This window comes from Rhamphochromis sp. 'chilingali' (genome assembly GCF_963969265.1).
Source record: "Rhamphochromis sp. 'chilingali' genome assembly, chromosome: 17".
NCBI lineage: Eukaryota > Metazoa > Chordata > Actinopteri > Cichliformes > Cichlidae > Rhamphochromis > Rhamphochromis sp. 'chilingali'.
The window spans coordinates 8,832,172-8,852,194 of record NC_137944.1 but is presented as its reverse complement, the minus strand read 5'-3'; the positions used below and the strand labels follow the sequence as shown (position 1 = coordinate 8,852,194).

At 40.4% G+C, this 20,023-nt stretch overlaps 1 protein-coding gene across 1 annotated transcript; it reads left to right on the top strand.

Annotated features, from left to right (window-relative positions):
- Positions 1–1,293: 1,293 nt before the first annotated feature.
- paqr7a (progestin and adipoQ receptor family member VII, a) lies at positions 1,294–6,556 on the top strand. The gene is made up of 2 exons (XM_080863166.1): positions 1,294–1,399; positions 4,205–6,556. The coding sequence occupies exons 1-2, from the start codon at positions 1,326–1,328 to the stop codon at positions 5,298–5,300; spliced, it is 1,170 nt and encodes a 389-aa protein (XP_080719292.1). The 5' UTR covers positions 1,294–1,325; the 3' UTR covers positions 5,301–6,556.
- Positions 6,557–20,023: the final 13,467 nt, after the last annotated feature.

Sequence of the window (20,023 nt, the reverse complement as noted above, 5' to 3'; positions counted from 1 at the left end):
GTTTATCTCCTCTGTCTTGTTTCAAAACCTTCCATTCTAAGAAATTCAGAGAAAACTTTTTTTTTTATTGCATCCAATGTACAGGTCCTGTGGTGATAATACAATATTATAAAGGCAATATGTTTTAGGATGAACTTTGTTTTTTCTGACAAAGTGTGTTAATCGAATTTTTTTAATGTGAGAACTTTTTTTGGTCAAAATGACTACAATAATAAAACACGTTTGTACAAGCCTCACTGTTCAAATCATACTTAAGTGGTGTGGTCATAGCTTGAATGCCAGGTTATGTAATCGTGTCTGTGTAAACTCTAAATCTCCGGAGGAAAGTCAATGATAACGAATGTTCCAGAAAAATCACCCCGAGGCTGTCTAACCACCTTCCTCTGCCCTTCCCTCAAACAAATGAACTGATTTAGCATCTGTCCGGGACTTTTGAGACTGAATTAAATGTCTGGAAAGGTCTCTTGTGATTCAAATTTATTTTCTAATGTCCTCCCAAATGTAGAGTAAGACATATTTCCTAATAAGCTCATGAGAAAACAGCTTCTAAAAATATTTATCTATAACATATTCTTGTGCACGTGGGTCAGGCTTAAGGCAACGCACTTCGGAGACTTTCTTTCGGTACTTCGTTTTAATGTTTTTAGAAAACCACTTTCTTCCTCAAAATCCATCCGGTGTCAGAAAAATAAGAGCACGACTCACCTTCCGGTATACATTTTCCAAAATAAAACTGTAACGACATTAAGTTTAACAACCATCCCAGACAATTAAGAATCTCGAATGCAACGAAAAGATAGGGGTAGAATAGCTTCCAATGAGTTTTTAAAATTTTATAATACAGAAAAAGCAAATCGTCGTATTTCTAGCAATTATTATTAGATTTGACTTGTATATATCAGTAGTTTTTTTTTTTTTTACAGTACTTAGTTTTTAGAGCATATGTTTTATACTTTGGGAAGTACCCCTGATATGCCTCTTTGTAACTAAAACAAAGTCATTCTCCTGCTCAAGAGACTAGCTTTAATGCGTGAAAACTGGAAAGGTGTTGGAGACAGTGTGTTGGTTTTACATTCATTAGGGGTATTTAGCACTTGGACTCTATAAGGTTCAGTTGTTAGTTCAGTGTTTGGGGAGGGATGAAATTTTATTATGTATGTATTTATTTATTTATTTGCAACGGAAACAAAACTATACTGCTAACAGGAATAACAACGACGTACGACTGAAAAATAACGCTTTTAATTGGGTGGGGTAAAAGACTAAACTTCCGGCCGCATTTCCAGCGCCTCGACTGTCTTCAGAAGAGCGATTCAATCTGTTGAATGTACTGTCGGCAGGCGGAGGAGGAAGGAGCGGTCGTTTTACCGACGGACATCGACAAAACTCAGGCTGGCAGGTGAGACATCATCCATTTATGACTTCATGGGTAGCTGAACACTAAACAGACCGCTAATGTTACGGACACATTAAGTCGAATAAGTCTCCTTTTTACCTTTAAAGAACTGTTTTGGGATGTTTTCTCCCCAAGACTCTGCAGGTAGCATACACACGATTATCTGGTAAATCGACACAACTTTAGCGAAGGAAGTTTGATATTCAACAGGCTGTAGCATGCTTTTAAAAATGTGAAGGGGGGCTTACGTAGGCAGTAAACTGGTGTGAGGTGCTGCGTTTTTTCTCGATGTCGCGTTCTTATTTTACAATAGCCTGCCACTGCAAGTTATTATACAAAACTTAAAAAAAATCCTTCCTTTGCTGAAATACAGACCGGAAGAGGAGGCTGGAGAACCGAGCTCAGGACCGGTTCTAGCCTGCTACAGTTAAGTGAGGGCGGCCAGTTACAAAGAATAGACGCAACTTGGGCCAGACATTAACATAAACAGCTGATTAGTTACCCACGGGTTCCAGGGTTTGAGTCTTTTCTCTGAGGTCTGGTCACATGATTTCTGTCAAAAGTCACCACAACAAAATTCACCTGCCAATCCAGCAGGACAGCAGAGTAGCACCTTGGTCACACACTGCACCCCAGCAGTGTACTGAGTGAGATAAGGGGATCTTTAACCTTTCATCATCTTTCCATTGGTTCCCCTCTTGAAGCCCATTACAACTTTTGCTTCTTCTAGATAGGACTTGTGGACCAAATGTTTTATTTGTTGCATCATCTTGGCTCAAGCTGAAATAACCTGAAAGAGAGGATAAAGCACACAGCTGCAAACGAAAGGGGCGCGCTTTGTTTGTAACACAAGGGGGGGAAAGCTGACGGGTTTATATGACAAATTTTGTTGATACTTCCGAGGTACAGCAGTCTCTGCAGGAATCAAGAGCTGTAAGAGCCGCACAGTTCATCCAAACATAGAGACACAAACTCTCTCTAAACCCATACAACAAAAGCTGCCTCATTCTTCTTGGTGTGTCAAAATGCTTTACTGTGAGTACTCTTTAAAACAGGTCCCTCGCAGTAACAGCAAGATAATCACTTGAGAGCAAAATAACTGCTCTAATTGAAAACTTAGTAATACACATGCACAAGCACACATGAAGTGGCGGCTTCTCTCAGAGCTCTGCAGCCAATCATTAAAGATGTAAATAAGGAAAAATGTTTCTGGTTTTTGGAGGGGAGTGGGGTAATGACTAAAACACCTCAGCGTAGATATATTGTCTTGTTACGCGCATTAGCTTAAGGTGGGAAGAGAAAGAGCATTAGGACATAGCTTAACAACACAAAACTGCTCCTATAGGTAGAGTGGAACTACTCTACCTGTCAGTGACTCTATATGACATCTGCATGAGGTAAAGCAGGCTCTATGTTTGAGTGTTTCTACAAGCATCAGGACTGTCTATTACCTTAAAAGTGTAGTGGTTATAGATTTGCCTAACATGTCCCTGGGAGCAATGTTCCCTCTAAGCTGCGCACGTGCACAATTGCGCACTGCTGGCACAGTCTCTGCGCACAGAAAATCTGCTTTGCGCACAAAAAAAATCTAACCTGTATTGAAATTAAAATTAATACTTTAACAATTCTGTTTTGCAGTGTTAGTCAGTAAGTGACTGGTTGCTCCCGTATGTGATTAGAACGATGCCACCTATCCCATAGTCCAGCCAATAATGCGATTCACATTCGTATATACGCAGCCAATCAACGTCGTTGACAGGCTATGACAGCGTCCTTAAGTGCCGACACCGGTGTTTTAGCTGCCAAGGCGGCGTGGCTGATGTGGAGTGAAGCCACGTTAATGACAACGTGTACAACCATTGGAGATGTGAGCAGGACAGACGGAACATTTGACGGGAAAAGTGTGGACTTTATAACAGTTTTTAAATTGTGTTGAAAAGCCACGAAAACCAGAGTTGTGATAAAAAGAAATGTTGACGCTGTCCAGCCCCACGCACGGGGATGGTAGCTCGTTAACGGAGATTTGCCGTGTTGTGGCGTTAACGTCATTTCAGATTAACCTGAAAGCACTAGTGGGAACACAACGAATATGACTGCACATTTACTCCGACAGCATCCTAGTGCAAAGACAAGTGGAAGCAGAGAAAAACAACAAGCACGCATGCTACAAACTTTACCCGAGTCATTTAGACAGCCGTTAGCACATGATTCTCCTTATGGGGACCTGATATGTTTAATTTGCTGCTGAGAATATAGCCCAGAAGAAGCGTATAGTATAGCTTTTATTTTGGAAAGAGCCATTTCTCTGCAATAAACTCTCTTTTCCAAAGATGAGTGATTCCTCAATCAGATAGATTTATTATTTTATCCCTTTGTTGTTTCAGCAACATTAAATTTAAAAACTGTACGTTTGAGTTAAGATATATATTTATAATTTTAATAAATGACAAATTAAAAAAGCATGAACATTTTTTTGTATCGAAAAAAATATCGAACCGTGACACCAAAGTATCGAACCGAACCGTGAATTTTGTGTATCGTTGCACCCCTAACATATATACATACATACATACACATATATACATATACATACATACATATATACAGGGTTATTTTAAAATACTTTACATCAGAAGAACTGCCTAACTGTGCTTTCTGCTTTGAATCCAGAAAAGATCTATTCAAACAATCCCTGGAATCATCCCAACAGCCTGCTTTGCCAATGTGTATCACTGTTGTTGGAGCATAATGAAATGGTTGAAAATAAAACAAATTTGTGGGTTTTAACTCTTAAAAACCTATCTGCAGGAACTACCCAGTGTGCATCAGCCAGCTACTGACAATCATGGCAACCACTGTGATGGAGAGCATCGGCCGAGTGTTCATCAGCCTGCAGCAGATCCGGCAGTTTCCCCAGTTGCTGACTGACGCTGCACCCTCCATGCCCGGCACCGTCAGAGACACCGAGGTTCCCTCCTACTTCCGGGAACGCTACGTCTGCACCGGCTATCGTCCACTCAACCAAAACTGGCGCTACTACTTCCTGTCCTTGTTTCAGCGCCACAATGAAACCTTAAACATTTGGACTCACCTGGTGGCATTTTTAGTGTTGCTGATTAAATTGTGCCAGCTTACTGAGACTGTGGACTTTATCAGTGACCGTCATTCGTGGCCCCTGCTCATCCTCGTCCTGTCCTCTTTGACCTACTCTGCATTCAGTGTTGTAGCTCACTTACTGGGAGGAAAGTCTGACCTTGCTCATTATTGCTTCTACTTTCTGGACTACGTAGGGGTAGCGCAGTATCAGTACGGCAGCGCTGTAGTCCACTTTTACTATGCTGTTGATGAAAGCGTCCATGGACTGGTGAGTGGTATCTTCATGCCCACCGCCGCAATCCTCAGCTGCCTTTCATGTTTGGGATGCTGCTACGGCAAATACTGCAACCACAGCCTACCAACGTGGGTGCGTAAGGTGTGCCAGGTGGTACCTTCAGCACTCGCCTATTCCTGGGACATCAGTCCAGTGGCCAAGAGACTGTTCTTCTGGTCCAGCAGTGATCCAGCCATCATCTACCACTTTGGCCAGGTGGCGTTCTTCCTCAGCTGTGCCTTCTTCTTCACCTGCCCTCTGCTGGAGCGCTGTTTCCCCGGGCGGTGTGATTTTGTGGGACAGAGTCATCAAATCTTCCACGTTTTCTTATCTTGCTGCACCCTGTGTCAGATCCACGCCTCCTACCTGGACTTTGTGGGCCGCAGGAAGTTGTACTCAAGTCTGCACGGAAGTGGTGATGTTGTTCTATTTGTGGGGCTGTATGTGGTCACTTTGATTATGTGTGTTGGAATTGCTGCTTTAATGTTGAGGAAAGTGAAACAAGTGCTGGACTTCAAATTAAAGTCCAAATAATCATACAAGCCTTCCTTTAGTGTCACTCCTTTCATAGAAAGGGAACTGATTATTTTTGCAGCATAATAAATAAATAGGTAGCAAATTGCAAGAGGGATAAACAGTGATATTAGAATTTTTATATTCTTATGGATTATTTCTGAATAACACAGAATTTTCATGTATTAACAAAGCCTGGTGCTTTATTTAAAAGAGTACAATTCTGTAAGTTTAGGAAGATCATTAAAAGTAAAAAATGATTGCCTACATGTTATTCTGTCAATTTACAGTAGTGTTATTTAAACAGATGATATGTACTTTGTTAAATTGTCATGTTGTAAGGATATTTTTGTAGCAATGTCTGGAGAGGATCTTGTGCAATTTGCAAGTAATTATTTTGCAAATTGCAAATAATGTGCAAAATAATGCCCCCCCTCCAAGCATCCTGAATTGGATAAACAAAAGAAACTGGATATATGGATAGAGGGATGGATTTACGTTGGTTTTTAACAATGTAACTATAGGTATTATTTAAAGGTGATTACTGATCACAGCTAAAATCTGCATTTCTTTAAGATAAAGTCTGCTACATAATTCCTGTTCAAACACTACAGTAAAACTAAGTCCTATTATAATATAGTGTTGCCAGAGAGCTGCAGTATTTCAGACCTTCACTTTGTGCCTTGGTAGGCATTTTCTTCAGTTGCCTTGAAGGCTGAGTTTTCCTTGAAGGTTACTCCATCAAATAATAGCACAGTGTGCGGAGTCTTCGAAGGAGAGCGTTGGGTTTCTGCATGTAGGCTTTAAAGCTCTGAGGACACACTGGAATGTTGATGTCGACTGCCAGTCTAAGATTTAAACCTCATTTTTTGTTGCTGTGCCACCACAAGTTTCAGCATCATAGCACTTTGGAATATGTACTTAATGTATTTAAGAGAGCTAGATCTTTTTTTGTATGAGGGATTTAATATATAATGAAAATCGTTTTCAGTTCAGTTTTGTTTTTTCCTTTTGTTTTTGTACCCTTGTATTCTTCAGGTATATACCTTTACTGTAACCACTACTGGCAGTGATTAAGCGGGCCTTTAGAATGTAAAAGAAATGATTACGAATGTCACATAAGTGCAAAGCAAGGGAGGTTTTTGCTGGTGTTTGTGGGAGATGATAATGCTACTGACCAAGAGGTAAACTAGTGGGATTAGTCAAATAAGCATCTCTGGAGGCAGAAATAATCTCGTTTTGTTATGTATGTAACAATGTGAAATGTCTTTCATGTATTAAACCCTTTCTCTATTCATTGTGTGAATTTGTAACAATACTTGCACAACCACAGAAGCCATAACAGTGCTTTTTTTTTTTTTTTTTTTAATGAGGGTGTTAGGTAATGTGCTGCTCAGCTCCAGGGTCGTAGTAATCTTGCCACAGCTTAAAGTATTAACAATGAGCAATACAAAATGAGGGTACCTGTTGGTATTGCTGCTAGAAACAAAGAGAATAAGTATAATGTCATATACTTGCATTTATTTAATGCTTTTGTAATTTTATTGGTCACTCAGTCATATTTCTTGTTATATTGTAAATTAGCCTGGATCAAACATCATCGTAGCTCATATGTCAGACGCGGCAGACATTTTCAGTGCCCAGAGATGTGTAGTTGTTGCAAAGCGTTTTTCATGACATGAGCAACAAACCCAAAACTCACCAAGTGAACTCATAATAACCAAAAATTAAAATCACGTGAGTTAGGCAACACAGTTTACCTCTTTACCTTATGTAAACCAGCTTGTGACTGACTATGTATAGGCCTGTCAGTTCACATTCAGTTAGTCTAGCCAGTACTAACAGCTTAAGTACTATACTAGCCCTATAGTACTATAAAAGTCATAGAAAATAAGCACAAAATATGCTTTGGTGTATGAAATTAATATTTCTGAGACAAATGATGAGTAAGAAAGCATGTAATAAACTCAATAGTCCACCATGTCCTTTTCAGAGACAAAGTTACAGTAAGCTGCAGTAACAGCAGAGGGAAACATTTTATTTCAAGCCCTTGATTTGTCCCGGATTTACGCCCTCAGTTGTGAGGTTCGCATCATAGTGAATACAAAATGATGTTTATTTTGAATTTTGTTTTTTTGTTCTTATTAGAATCAAACAGCATGATAAAGCTCAGTCTGATTCAGGCCAGGCCTGTCTTGTGATTGACAGTTTGCTACCATATGAGTATGTACAAGCAAAAATGGTGATAATACTGACCCACAGTTTTATTATGCACTATTGCACAGACTCTGCCATGATTGAAATGACAGTAAAGCTGAATTGAAATTACACATCATTTTACTGCTAAAATTTTTTTAAAGCATTAAATTGAGGATTTGTAGTTTTGAAAAGTAATTTGTCAGGCTGCGCAACTGAGACAACATCTTTCTGCCAATAGTTTCTTAAAACTTTATGCAAGTGATTTTTTCTTACTTTGTATCTATTATATGTACATATATACAGTATCTCACAAAAGTAAGTACACCGCTCACATTTTTGTAAATATTTTATTGTATCTTTTCATGGGAGAACATTGAAGATATGACACTTTGATACAATGTAAAGTAGTCAGTGTACAGCTTGTATAAGTCTAAATTTGCCATCCCCTTTAAATAACTCACCACACAGCTGCTGGCAACAAAAGTGAGTACACCCCTAAGTGAAAATGTCCAAATTGTGCCCAATTAGCCATTTCTCTTCCTGGTGTCATGTGACTCATTAGTGTTACAAGATCTCAGGTGCAAATTGGTAGAAGGTGTGTTGAATTTGGTGTTATTTCTCTCATACTGGTCACTGGAAGTCTAACATGGCACATCATGGAAAAGATTTCTCTGAGGATCTGAAAAAAAAGAAGAATTTTTACTCTCTATAAAGATGGCCTAGGCTATAAGAAGACTGGCAACACCCTGAAACTGAGCTGTAGCATGGGGGCCAAGACCATACACCAGTTTAACAGGACAGGTACCACTCAGAACAAACCTCGCCACGCTCAGCATCATATCCAGGGGGTGTCTTTTAAAAATGGATGTATGAGTGCTGCCAGCATTGCTGCAGAGGTTGAAGGCGTAGAGGGTCAGTCTGTTAGTGCTCATACACTGCATCAAATGGCTTTCATCCCAGAAGGAATCCTCTTCTAAAGATAATGCACAAGAAAGCCTACAAACAGTTTGCTGAAGACAAGCAGACTAAGGACATGGATTACCTGTGGTCTGATGAGACCAAGAAACGTATTTGGTTCAGATGGTTCTCAAGGTTGTGTGGCGGCAACCAGGTGAGGAGTACAAACACAATTATGTCTTGCCTACAGTCAAGCATGGTGGTGAGATGTCATTGTTTGGGACTGCATGACTGCTGATGGCACTGGGGAGTAGAGCTGGGCGATATGGCCTAAAATCCATATCACGGTATAATTTGAAGCCTCTGCGGTAACGATATATATCGTGATATATTCTTTTCTTCTGTATAACGTATTTTACACACTATAAGGCAACTTACAATCCTTTAATTTTCTCAAAAATCGACAGTGTGCCTTATGTATGAATTCTGACCTCGAACCGATTTTATGTAGTACACGGCACATAGAAATCTGTCAAAATGTTTTAGTACGACTTTGGTAAGCTATGATGGCGCATGGCTTGATGGATTGCTGGAGCATTACGGCTGCCGTAGTCAGGAGCCTCACGCAATGTTGCCAACTCCTCAGTAAGGAAAATCAGTATTGGCTGACCGTAAAGTCGCTAGAAGTCGCTAAAAGACGTCATCGCCTAATTTGCATAATAGGTCATGCTAATGTCATTGTAATCAGAATCAGAAAGGGTTTTATTGCCAAATGTTGAGCAGGTTTACAACATTAGGAAATTGCTGCGGTACTTAGTGCAAACATACTGTCATATAACACTTAAATAGACATAAAAATAAGAATTAAAAGTGCTAAGTAGATAGATATATACATGAGTGCAGGTTGTGATCAGTGCCTGTTACACAGTGAGGGGTGGTGAGGGAAACAGCAGACTTCACTCTATCTTAATTAAAGTAATTGTTTTATTATCTCTTGCCAACATCATGCACATGCAGACAGCAACTTCTCAAAATGGCTCCCAATCCAATTCCTGCTCCCTTTAAATACTCTAGACCAGTAGTTCCCAAACTACCGTACGCGTACCCTCGGGGGTACGCAAGTGGCTGTAGGTGGTACGCGTGGGTTGGGGTTGGAGTGGGGATCAAAAATTTTAAAAGCCGAAATTTGCGCTAATGAAGTTTTATTTGACTGTTAAATACATGACTATATACCACCCTCTGGTGTTCAGCAAAAAAATAGCTCTGACAAAATACATGGGCGTGATTTGCCCAAATGACCCAAATGACTGACACCTAACAGCTGAAGTTGCCTCCAAGCATTCAGTGCAGCGCGAAAATGGACAAGTGGTTAACAAGAAAAAAAGGCCCTACCACAGAGACACCGGCCACAACAACCAATAAGCTCATGTCTGAAGATGCATTTTCCAGTGACCGCACAGGTGATTGTTCAACAACAATGTGTTCGTCAGATTTGGATGCTAGCAGGGATGTATCTGTGGTTACTAGCCAAGTGGCTAGCATAGCTGGAGCCAGCCATGTGGAAAGTGATGAAGTGTCTGATGCGGAGCGTCAAAGTGGGAGAAAGCATGACAGCTCGGACTGTAACACAACCTCATCAAAGAAGCGCAAATATGATGACAATTATATTTCGCTGGGGTTTACGTGTATAAATATTGGTGGATTTCCCCGGCCACAGTGTGTTATTTGTGCAAAAGTATTGTCTCAGAACTCAATGAAACCTTCACTTTTGCGCAGACATTTAGAGACAAATCATCCCCATTTGAAAAATAAACCAAGGGAATATTTTGAGCGACAGCTAAAATCACTTTCAACAAGTAAAACCTGCATTCAGGTGCCAGATCTTATGAATAAAAACAGACTACAAGCATCTTACATGGTCAGTTACAGAGTGGCTAAAAACAACAAACCCCACACTATTGTGGAGGACCTCATTCTCCCTGCTGCTTTAGATATGGTAGGGACAATGTTGGGGGAAAAGGCAAAAAAGACGATACAGTCCATTCCATCATCAAACAATACTGTCTCACGGCGCATCAATGCAATGTCAGAAAATGTTTTACAGCAGCTACTTCTGCGCATGCACCACAGTGAATTTTATGCAATACAGCTAGATGAGTCCACGGATGTGGCTGGCCTGGCGCATCTTCTCGTATATGTGCGCTACATTCATGAAGGAACCATCAAGGAGGACATGCTGTTCTGTAAACCACTGGAACAAAGGACAACTGCCGCAGATATTTTTCAAAAGCTGGACACATTCATGAACACACATGGACTCGTGTGGGACAGATGTGTTGGCATCTGTACTGATGCGCACGGGCCATGACTGGGAGACACGGAGGTGTGGTTTCGCGTGTGCAAGCAGTCGCGCCAGATGCCTCCTGGGTACACTGCAGCATCCACCGAGAGGCTCTTGCTGCAAAGGGAATACCTGTCCGTTTGAAACATGTTTTGGACACGAGTGTAAAAATGGTTAACTTTGTGAAAGCCAGGCCGCTGAACTCCCGCTTATTTGCTGCGTTGTGCAATGAGATGGGCAGCGAGCATGAGACATTATTACTCCACACAGAGATTCGCTGGCTATCTAGAGGGAAAGTGCTGACCCGTTTCTGTGAGTTGAGGGATGAACTTAAAGTTTTCTTCAATAACCATCCCTTTGAGCTGTCTGAACATTTGCATGATGAAGAGTACCTTACGTGCCTGGCTTATCTGTGTGATATATTTTCTCGTCTGAACGAGCTCAATCTCAGATTACAAGGCGTTTCTGCAACTATATTCAATGTTCAAGATAAAGTTGAGGCCATGATAAAGAAGTTAAACCTTTGGAAGAACTGCTTGGATACAAACAACACTGAAGTCTTTCCTGTGCTGCATGATTTTCTGTGCTCTAATGATCTCACACTATCTAAAAGTGTAAAGCGCGAATGTAATGTGCACCTTGAGGAGCTGGAGGTGCAGTTACGCCGATACTTCCCAGAGACGGGCGGCTCAAATGATTGGATACGTCACCCGTTCACCGCCGTGCCTACTTCGTTATCACCGTCTGACCAGGAGAGCCTAATTGAAATCGCCACAGATGGATCTCTAAAAGTTGAACACGCTCAAAAGAACCTGGCGGATTTCTGGATAGGGCTGCGCACTGAACAGCCCGCGCTGGCTAAGCGCGCTGTCAAGACTCTGATGCCTTTCGCCACCACATACTTATGCGAAAGGGGATTTTCTGTTTTAACAAACATGAAAACAAAATACAGAGCAAGACTTTGTGTGGAAAACGATTTAAGACTCAGCCTTTCCCAAATTGAGCCAAACATTGAAGAGCTGTGTGCCTCTGCTCAAGCACATCCATCACATTAAATAAAGTTCTGTTTAATGAAAGTTCATGGCCTTTATGCTCTCGACAAAAAAGTGAATTCTAATAAATCTTTTGATACACTGCTAGTATTAAGTAGTAAAGTTTGTTATTAAAACTCTGTCATTACTAAAAAATATCAATAAATTCATTTGGTGGTGAGAAATAATCGACTGTGCAGTATTTATTTTTATGCATGCGATATTGAAATGTATTTATAGACACTAATTAAGAATCGTTCGTAGTAGGGGGTATGCGGCTGAGGGTGACATGTTTCAAGGGGTACGTGGCTGGAAAATGTTTGGGAAGCACTGCTCTAGACACACCTTCTTAATACAGACTGGCCTATAAAAGAGCTGCAATTGAGGCAGGCTTCCTCTTTACTGGGAAAACAAGATGGCCACACACAAATGTGCTACCATATTTTGGTAAATTTTATTATTTTTAAGAAAAACATATGCCAGCAATTAAGACAATTATTATTTTACATTCATTACGTGTATTCGATAACAATTGAGGAGAGTAAAAGTGAGAAATAATAAGCGGAACTGTTGACACTGTAGTCGTTCGCCCGCGGTTGCCTAGAGCGGACCAACTTCCTGTCCTCTCAGACGCAATTCGGGAAAAGATACGAGTGCTCCTGTGATTCTTTCTCTGAGACTCTACCTTTATTTTTACAGGTCAGTATCGTCTTAAAAATACAGTGTATGAGGGTTTTGTGCCTCGTTCTACTTCGGTGTTTACTGAGAGTTATGTTGACACCGCCGATGTAACCTTAAGTGGGGTTTAGTTGAAAGTTACTGAAGCGCGGCACAGCAGCGGTGGTAGTGTAGTTAACAGTGTAAACTGGAGAAATGTAATGACCATAGATGCATATATTTGCCAAATGCCTTTTAATTACCTTTTACAGTTATTGATAGGGTTGCCAACCGTCCCTTAAAATACGGAATCGTCCCGTATTTCGAAACAAAAGTACACGTCCCGTATTGAGCTAATAAGGGACGCACTTTGTCCCGTAATACAGTGAGAACCAAAAGTAGTCTATAAATGTTTATGAAATTAACGCCTTGTTTGAAAACATAATTCCCAGCCCCTCTCCTGCTTTGTGACCAATGAGCTGACAGCACACTTATGACAATTCGAGTATGACAATTCAGATTACCGCTCATCTCATTGGTCGAGGAAAGGTCGCTTTCGGAGAAAATACCGGAAGACAACAGGTGACCACAACAAGAAGCATGGCCAACAGGGAAACAAACGCCGACACTGCGGTGCAAGTCTCGGACGACAGTACACCTAAAGCTGGGCAGACACTGTGTGATTTTTTTCAGTCACGTTATTCAACTCCTGCTCAAACTGCACGATTGACTCACAGGGGTTAGAAGTTCATAGGTCACGATGTACTCTCACACTGTACCGCCCGATGCTCTGATGCGACCTGAGTGCTCACACTGTGCCGCTGTTGTGCCAAAGTAGTTACCCCCGCCATAAAATGAAGGTTATAACAGAAAATCTGTCGCTCTCTCTCTCTGTCTTTCACTCACACAGACACACCACCACCATCAACTTTGCTAAATTGCTAATGAAAAACATTGATCAGGCAGCTGTGATTAAGCAGCAGTGTAAATCCAACTATTTTCACGGTTGTTGTGGTCGTGATAATTTTGTGAGGCCACATCGAAAAGGCTCGGATGAGCTTTCCAAAGTTCTACAAGTTGTGCCTCCATCGCTTGTGTCCAGATCACACGCTGCACTGCCGTGCTGCTCCGTCTTTTTCACCGACGTTTACGTGTTTGCGCGCGAGCAGCTGCGGTGACACCCTCACGAGCGATTGATGATCGGGAACTGGTCGTGAGGTGTTAATCACTTCTCGTTACCCAACGTATACTACATGACGCACGATGAAGGCCAAAATCGGTCCGATCACTCAAAAATCGGCTCAAAATGGGCCTAAAACCGCACAGTGTAAGCCCAGCATTAGAGCAGCAATGTTTGTTTCCCTCAGAGAAAGGGAAGAATGGGAAAAGGAAAACACCTGGCTGGAAAAAGTTAATATGGGCATGTGCAGTGAATATCAGCGCTATGTGGCCAGAAGTGTGATAATATAATTTATTTTGTGTAATAAACAACTGCAAGGATAGATGATTACAACAAATAGATGACTAATACATAAAAGTAATACATAGATGAATAATGATGATGAGTTATGATGCGTAATCATGGGAACAAGTGGGTTTACAAACAGGAGCAGCTGATTAGCATTAGAAAAGCTGAAATAATACCTCAACTGAAGCCAATTGTACTAAATGCACTAAATAGAATAGAATAGAATTCAACTTTATTGTCATTGCACATGCACAGGTACAGGGCAACGAAATGCAGTTTGCATCCATCCAGAAGTGCTTTAGTGATATAGATATATTACAATATATATTAGCAATAATATAGATATGTGAGTATATTACAGAAATGGGTCTATTATGGTATGTTATAATGTACACGGTATGAAGTATGTTGTGAATATTCTATAACTATAAGTATGTACAGGCTATGAACAGGATATAAATATGAAAAACTATACAGAATATGAAATAAATAACTTTACAGAATCCGAGATATACAGCTATACAGAAATGGGAACTATGCAAGTTGTAAACAGTTGTAGGATTAAAGATTATCGAATGTACAGAATGATTATTTACACAGAGCTATACAGTAGTGCAGTTAAGATAAGTGAGGGTGTAGATAGTTTCTACAGAGGCTATATAAAGTGCTAGTGGTTGTGAGTGGTGGTTCACTCCATGTTATTATTGTGTGTTTGAGGGTACAGTTGTCCATTGTGGGTGTGTGTATGTTCAGTCCATGAGTTTAACGTGGGTCAGATGTCAGGAGGCAGAGTTCAGGAGTCTGACAGCTGTGGGGAAGAAGCTGTTCCGGTACCTGGTGGTCTTAGTCCGGAGGCTCCTGTGGCGCCTCCCAGAGGGCAGGAGGGTGAAGAGTCCATGTGATGGGTGACTGGGGTCTTTGATGATTTTCCCAGCCCTTTTCAGACACCGCTTCCTGTAGATGTCTTTTATGGCAGGAAGTGGTGCTCCGGCGATGCGCTGGGCAGTTTTCACGACCCTCTGCAACGCCTTCCGGTCCGAGGCAGAGCAGTTCCCGTACCAGACTGTTATACAGTTGGTCAGGATGCTCTCGATGGTGCAGCGATAGAAGTTCACCAGGATGTCTGAGGACAGGTGGTTCTTCCTCAGAGTCCTCAAGAAGAAGAGGCGCTGGTGAGCCTTCTTGACCAGCTTGGCACTGTTACAAGAATATTTTTCTTTCTATTGTTTTCTATTATTTTAAGTTAAGCAGGACAGAGTTCTTTTAAAGAAAGATTTACTTATATTCTCAAAAGTTAAGCATGACAGGCTTCTGTTTAAGAAAGAGACCTGTTTTATTGTGTTAATGTTGTCATTTTGAGCTAAAAATAAATAGCTAAATGATCATTTGTTTCACATGTGTTGATATCACAAAGAATAGAATATGCATCTACTTAAATCAACTTCAAGTCAAATGGTTAAAAAAATAATTTCACACACAAAAAAAGAGCTAGAAAATTCACCACACTGGGAAGGGTGAAGACAACTGGGTCGCCCGGTCCTGGCCACGAGGTGTCCCTTATTTTTCAGGGAGTTGGCAACCCTAACCATGATACTAACCGCTGGAAACGTGTCATACAATTTTGTTTGACAGAAATGAAGGAGAACATATTTTGTTCATTTGTTTCTACAAGAGCTGTGTGTGATTTGATAAGTATCTGAGGCTGAGACCACAGGACAGTAAAACATGATTTTTGGGCTTCATTTCTGTACTGAACAGTCATTTAAGATTAGTTAGTAAATAACAATTAGCTAATGTTTTTCATGAGACAAAAGTCATATCACTTTGGTAATGTAAATATAATATGGCCAACATTATAGTTATTATATTAATCATTATTAGCTATTACAGCAATGAACATGAACTCTGTGTCAAATACTGAGCCTCAGTACAGATTCAAGTTGCAGTTATTTATGTCTTATCACCTTAAATCTTCACTCAAAGACAAGTGTCTTTGACAGTGCATCTATAGGTGTATCATATATAGGAGACAAATGCTGTTCCTTCAGTATGTTGGCATTACTAAATTTGGCTCATTGCTTACATACATTTATAAAAAGAAAATGTACAAGCTGTGATAACTGTTTCTGATAAAATGAAGAGTAGACTGATATATTAAATATTCCTTTATTGTCATAACTGCTTTAAGTCATACAGAATAGATATCAGAGCCTTAAACAGGCTGGCTTCTGCTAAATGGGTCAAACTGGGCAGAAGTACATTTATTTTTAGGTCCATTCTGCTGCTGATACATACAAACCAGATTGCAACAAAGTTGGGACACTAAACAAATTGTGAATAAAAACTGAATGCAATGGTGTGGAGACGGCAAATGTCAATATTTTATTCAGAATAGAACGTAGATGACAGATCAAAAGTTTAATCCGAGAAAATGTATCATTTCAAAGGAAAAATATGTTGATTCAAAATTACACGGTGTCAACAAATCCCAAAAAAGTTGGGACAAGTAGCAATAAGAGGCTGGAAAAAGTAAATTTGAGCATAACGAAGAGCTGGAAGACCAATTAACACTGATTAGGTTAATTGGGAACATGATTGGGTATAAAAAGAGCTTCTCAGAGTGGCAGTGTCTCTCAGAAGCCAAGATGGGTAGAGGATCACCAATTCCCACAATGTTGCGCAGAAAGATAGTGGAGCAATATCAGAAAGGCGTTACCCGGCGAAAAATTGCAAAGACTTTGCAGTTATCATCATCAACTGTGCATAACGTCATCCGAAGATTCAGAGAATCTGGAACAATCTCTGTGCGTAAGGGTCAAGGGCGTAAACCCATACTGGATGCCCGTGATCTCCGGGCCCTTAAACGACACTGCACCACAAACAGGAATGCTACTGTAAAGGAAATCACAGAATGGGCTCAGGAATACTTCCAGAAACAATTGTCAGTGAACACAATCCACCGTGCCATCTGCCGTTGCCAGCTGAAACTCTACAGTGCAAAGAAGAAGCCATTTCTAAGCAAGATCCACAAGCTCAGGCGTTTTCACTGGGCCAGGGATCATTTCAAATGGAGTGTGGCAAAATGGAAGACTGTTCTGCGGTCAGACGAGTCACGATTCAAAGTTCTTTTTGGAAATGTGGGACGCCATGTCATCCAGACCAAAGAGGACAAGGACAACCCAAGTTGTTATCAACGCTCAGTTCAGAAGCCTGCATCTCTGATGGTATGGGGTTGCATGAGTGCGTGTGGCATGGGAAGCTTGCATGTCTGGAAAGGCACCATCAATGCAGGAAAATATATTCAGGTTCTAGAACAACATATGCTCCCATCCAGACGTCATCTCTTTCAGGGAAGACCCTGCATTTTTCAACAAGATAATGCCAGACCACATTCTGCATCAATCACAACATCATGGCTGCGTAGGAGAAGGATCCGGGTACTGAAATGGCCAGTCTGCAGTCCAGATCTTTCACCTATAGAGAACATTTGGTGCATCATAAAGAGGAAGGTGCGACAAAGAAGGCCCAAGATGATTGAACAGTTAGAGGCCTGTATTAGACAAGAATGGGAGAGCATTCCTATTTCTAAACTTGAGAAACTGGTCTCCTCGGTCCCCAGACATCTGTTGAGTGTTGTAAGAAGAAGGAGATGCCACACAGTGGTGAAAATGGCCTTGTCCCAACTTTTTGGGGATTTGTTGATACCATGACATTTTGTATCAACATATTTTCCCCTTAAAATGATAAATTTTCTCAGTTTCAACTTTTGTTCTGTGATTTACGTTCTATTCTGAATAAAATATTGACATTTGCCATCTCCACGTCGTTGCATTCAGTCTTTATTCACAATTTGTTTAGTGTCCCAACTTTGTTGCAATCCGGTTTATACTTTAGGTTTCTGAATATTAAACTTGTTTCTGCCTTTCATAGTGTGTAACTTGAAGGCCCTGAGTACTTTCTCCCACACTGAAAACACTGGAATGATAAAATATTTTGAACATTACCTAATGAGACTGAGTCAGGACAGGCAATTAGTTATTTTAAACTTTCCTAGCAGTCCTTCACAAACAGGGAACAGTCTGTCTATCCTCTCCATCTGTCAGCTGCTGCTGGCTCTTCCTCCTCCTCTTCCTCACACACTGCTGAGTTTTTCCTGGTGGATCATCAGGGGTGCAAAGCCTCACAGGTGATGTGCAGCAGTGGGTCCCTCAGTCTGTCCTCACTCTGGACACTTGCAGTTGTCACACATGGAAATCAAATGTGTGATAAGCTGCAGGATTCAAACACAAGTGTAACTTATAAATACATGTTATACTTTTATTACACAATCAGAGAGAGAGTGCAGGACAGACAGACAGGTGACAGTCTCAGGTGTAGACACTGCTACACAACAGCACAAGAGAAAGAAGATTTAGTGTTTGTGTTATTACGAGTGCTCAACAAGAAGAGTTCCCAGTGGACACATGTGTGACTCCTGTGATTAAAGCATCTTTCTTTCAGCTTAACGAGTGAACCGTCAGCTCGTTCAAACACATATTAAAGCCCGTTTGGCTCGACACCACCGAACAGAGGCAGCAATATAACATAGCTAACATTAACAGTGCAGTGGATCCTGCTTGTGCCGTGATATTTGGCAGCATTCACTGACTTTCAGCTTGGTGTGTTTGTGGATATATGACTGACTTTAATCATCCATTAAAGTATCACATTTTCTGTAAGATTAATGTCAGGTATATATATAGCGGCGTATATTTTAAAGTAAAGGTTTTAAAACCCAGTTAGTACTAACATCGCTAATGGCACATAACTTTGCCAGTATGTGGCCAACAGTAATGTTTTAACGTTCTTCTTTATTAAACATTTGCGCATAAATAAGTGATATAATATTCAGTACTTACTTTAAAAAAAGTTTACTCTTTACTCTTTTGACCTGAATACTGAAATGAGCTCCTTTGTGGTTTAACCCCTGGAGGGTCTTAAGGACATTTATTGTCTTTTGAATTTTTAGTTTTAAACCATTTTCACTGTGTTGAGTGGATTAAAGCCAAATTTGTCAAAGAATTTTTTTTTTACTTTTTTTGTTTAATTGTGGTGTAAATTCATTAAATTAGCCTAAAATGGCTAAGCTACAGCAATGCATCCACCTTTATGCCCTTTGGACAAAAATTGTCCCATTGAAACCCATTATAAACGCTATTTTTCACGCCAGAAAAATTAAGGTTTAAGGGAGCGTCAGGTTTCCACCTTAGGTTTCGTTTTAACTAGAGACCTTAGAGTTGTAATTTTTTTATTTGTCCACCGAGTGGCGCCCTTGCTTCACATTTGACCTCTGCTCGAAAACAGCGGGCTGCAGAACTGAACTGCGGGAAAGGAAGTCTGATTTCCGGCTTGCATCACCGGCTATGCCCGCTGATCGGGCGAGACCAATCCACCCTCTCACCGACGTGAGAGGGTGGATTTTTTTTTTTCAATCAACAGGAAATGACGTATTTGTTGTCACGTGGTATGGACGTGTCTGCTGGAGAAAGGAGTCCCACGCAACATGCCCCGGTTCTTCGTCGCAACTTACCCCGGGAAGAGGCACTAATTTCGGCCTAGAGGACCAGCATTGACCGCCTGGAGACTATTTTCGGTTCCGGAAATTTTTTTTAAAGTAGATCGAAATTAATTTTGGTGCCGATCTTTGGACCATCTAAAGGCCTAATTATATTAACTATCAAATATTACTTCAAATGTTTTTTTGGAAAATATTTAGTTTTTTAGTTTTTTTTTTTAGTTTTTTTGTAATACAACTGGGATTTAAAGGGTTAAAACAACGAAAATATAATTAAAACTTTATATGAATATTTCAGGGAGAAGTAGTTTAAAAGACTGACCAATTTAAAGTGAAAAAAAAAAATTAATATTTAATATTTTTATTGCACTTTTGGGGAATTTGCATTTTTCATGGATTTTTTAATGTGCTCCTGCAAAAAAAATAATGGCAGGTCAAAATTCATTTTGGTGTCAATCTTTTGTCCATCTGAAGGCCTAATTATAATAAACAATCAAATATTACTTCAAATGTTTTTTTTGAAAATATTTAGTTTTTTTGTTTTTTGGGCTAAAAAAACAGGGCGCTCGTGTAATGAAACTGGGATTTAAAGGGTTA

Excerpts from the sequence above, each read along its gene's own strand:
- paqr7a (XM_080863166.1), top strand. The coding sequence starts at position 1,326 with ATGTACTGTCGGCAGGCGGAGGAGGAAGGAGCGGTCGTTTTACCGACG. Across the intron at positions 1,400-4,204 it reads GACAAAACTCAGGCTGGCAG|GAACTACCCAGTGTGCATCA; the intron begins GTGAGACATCAT and ends ACCTATCTGCAG.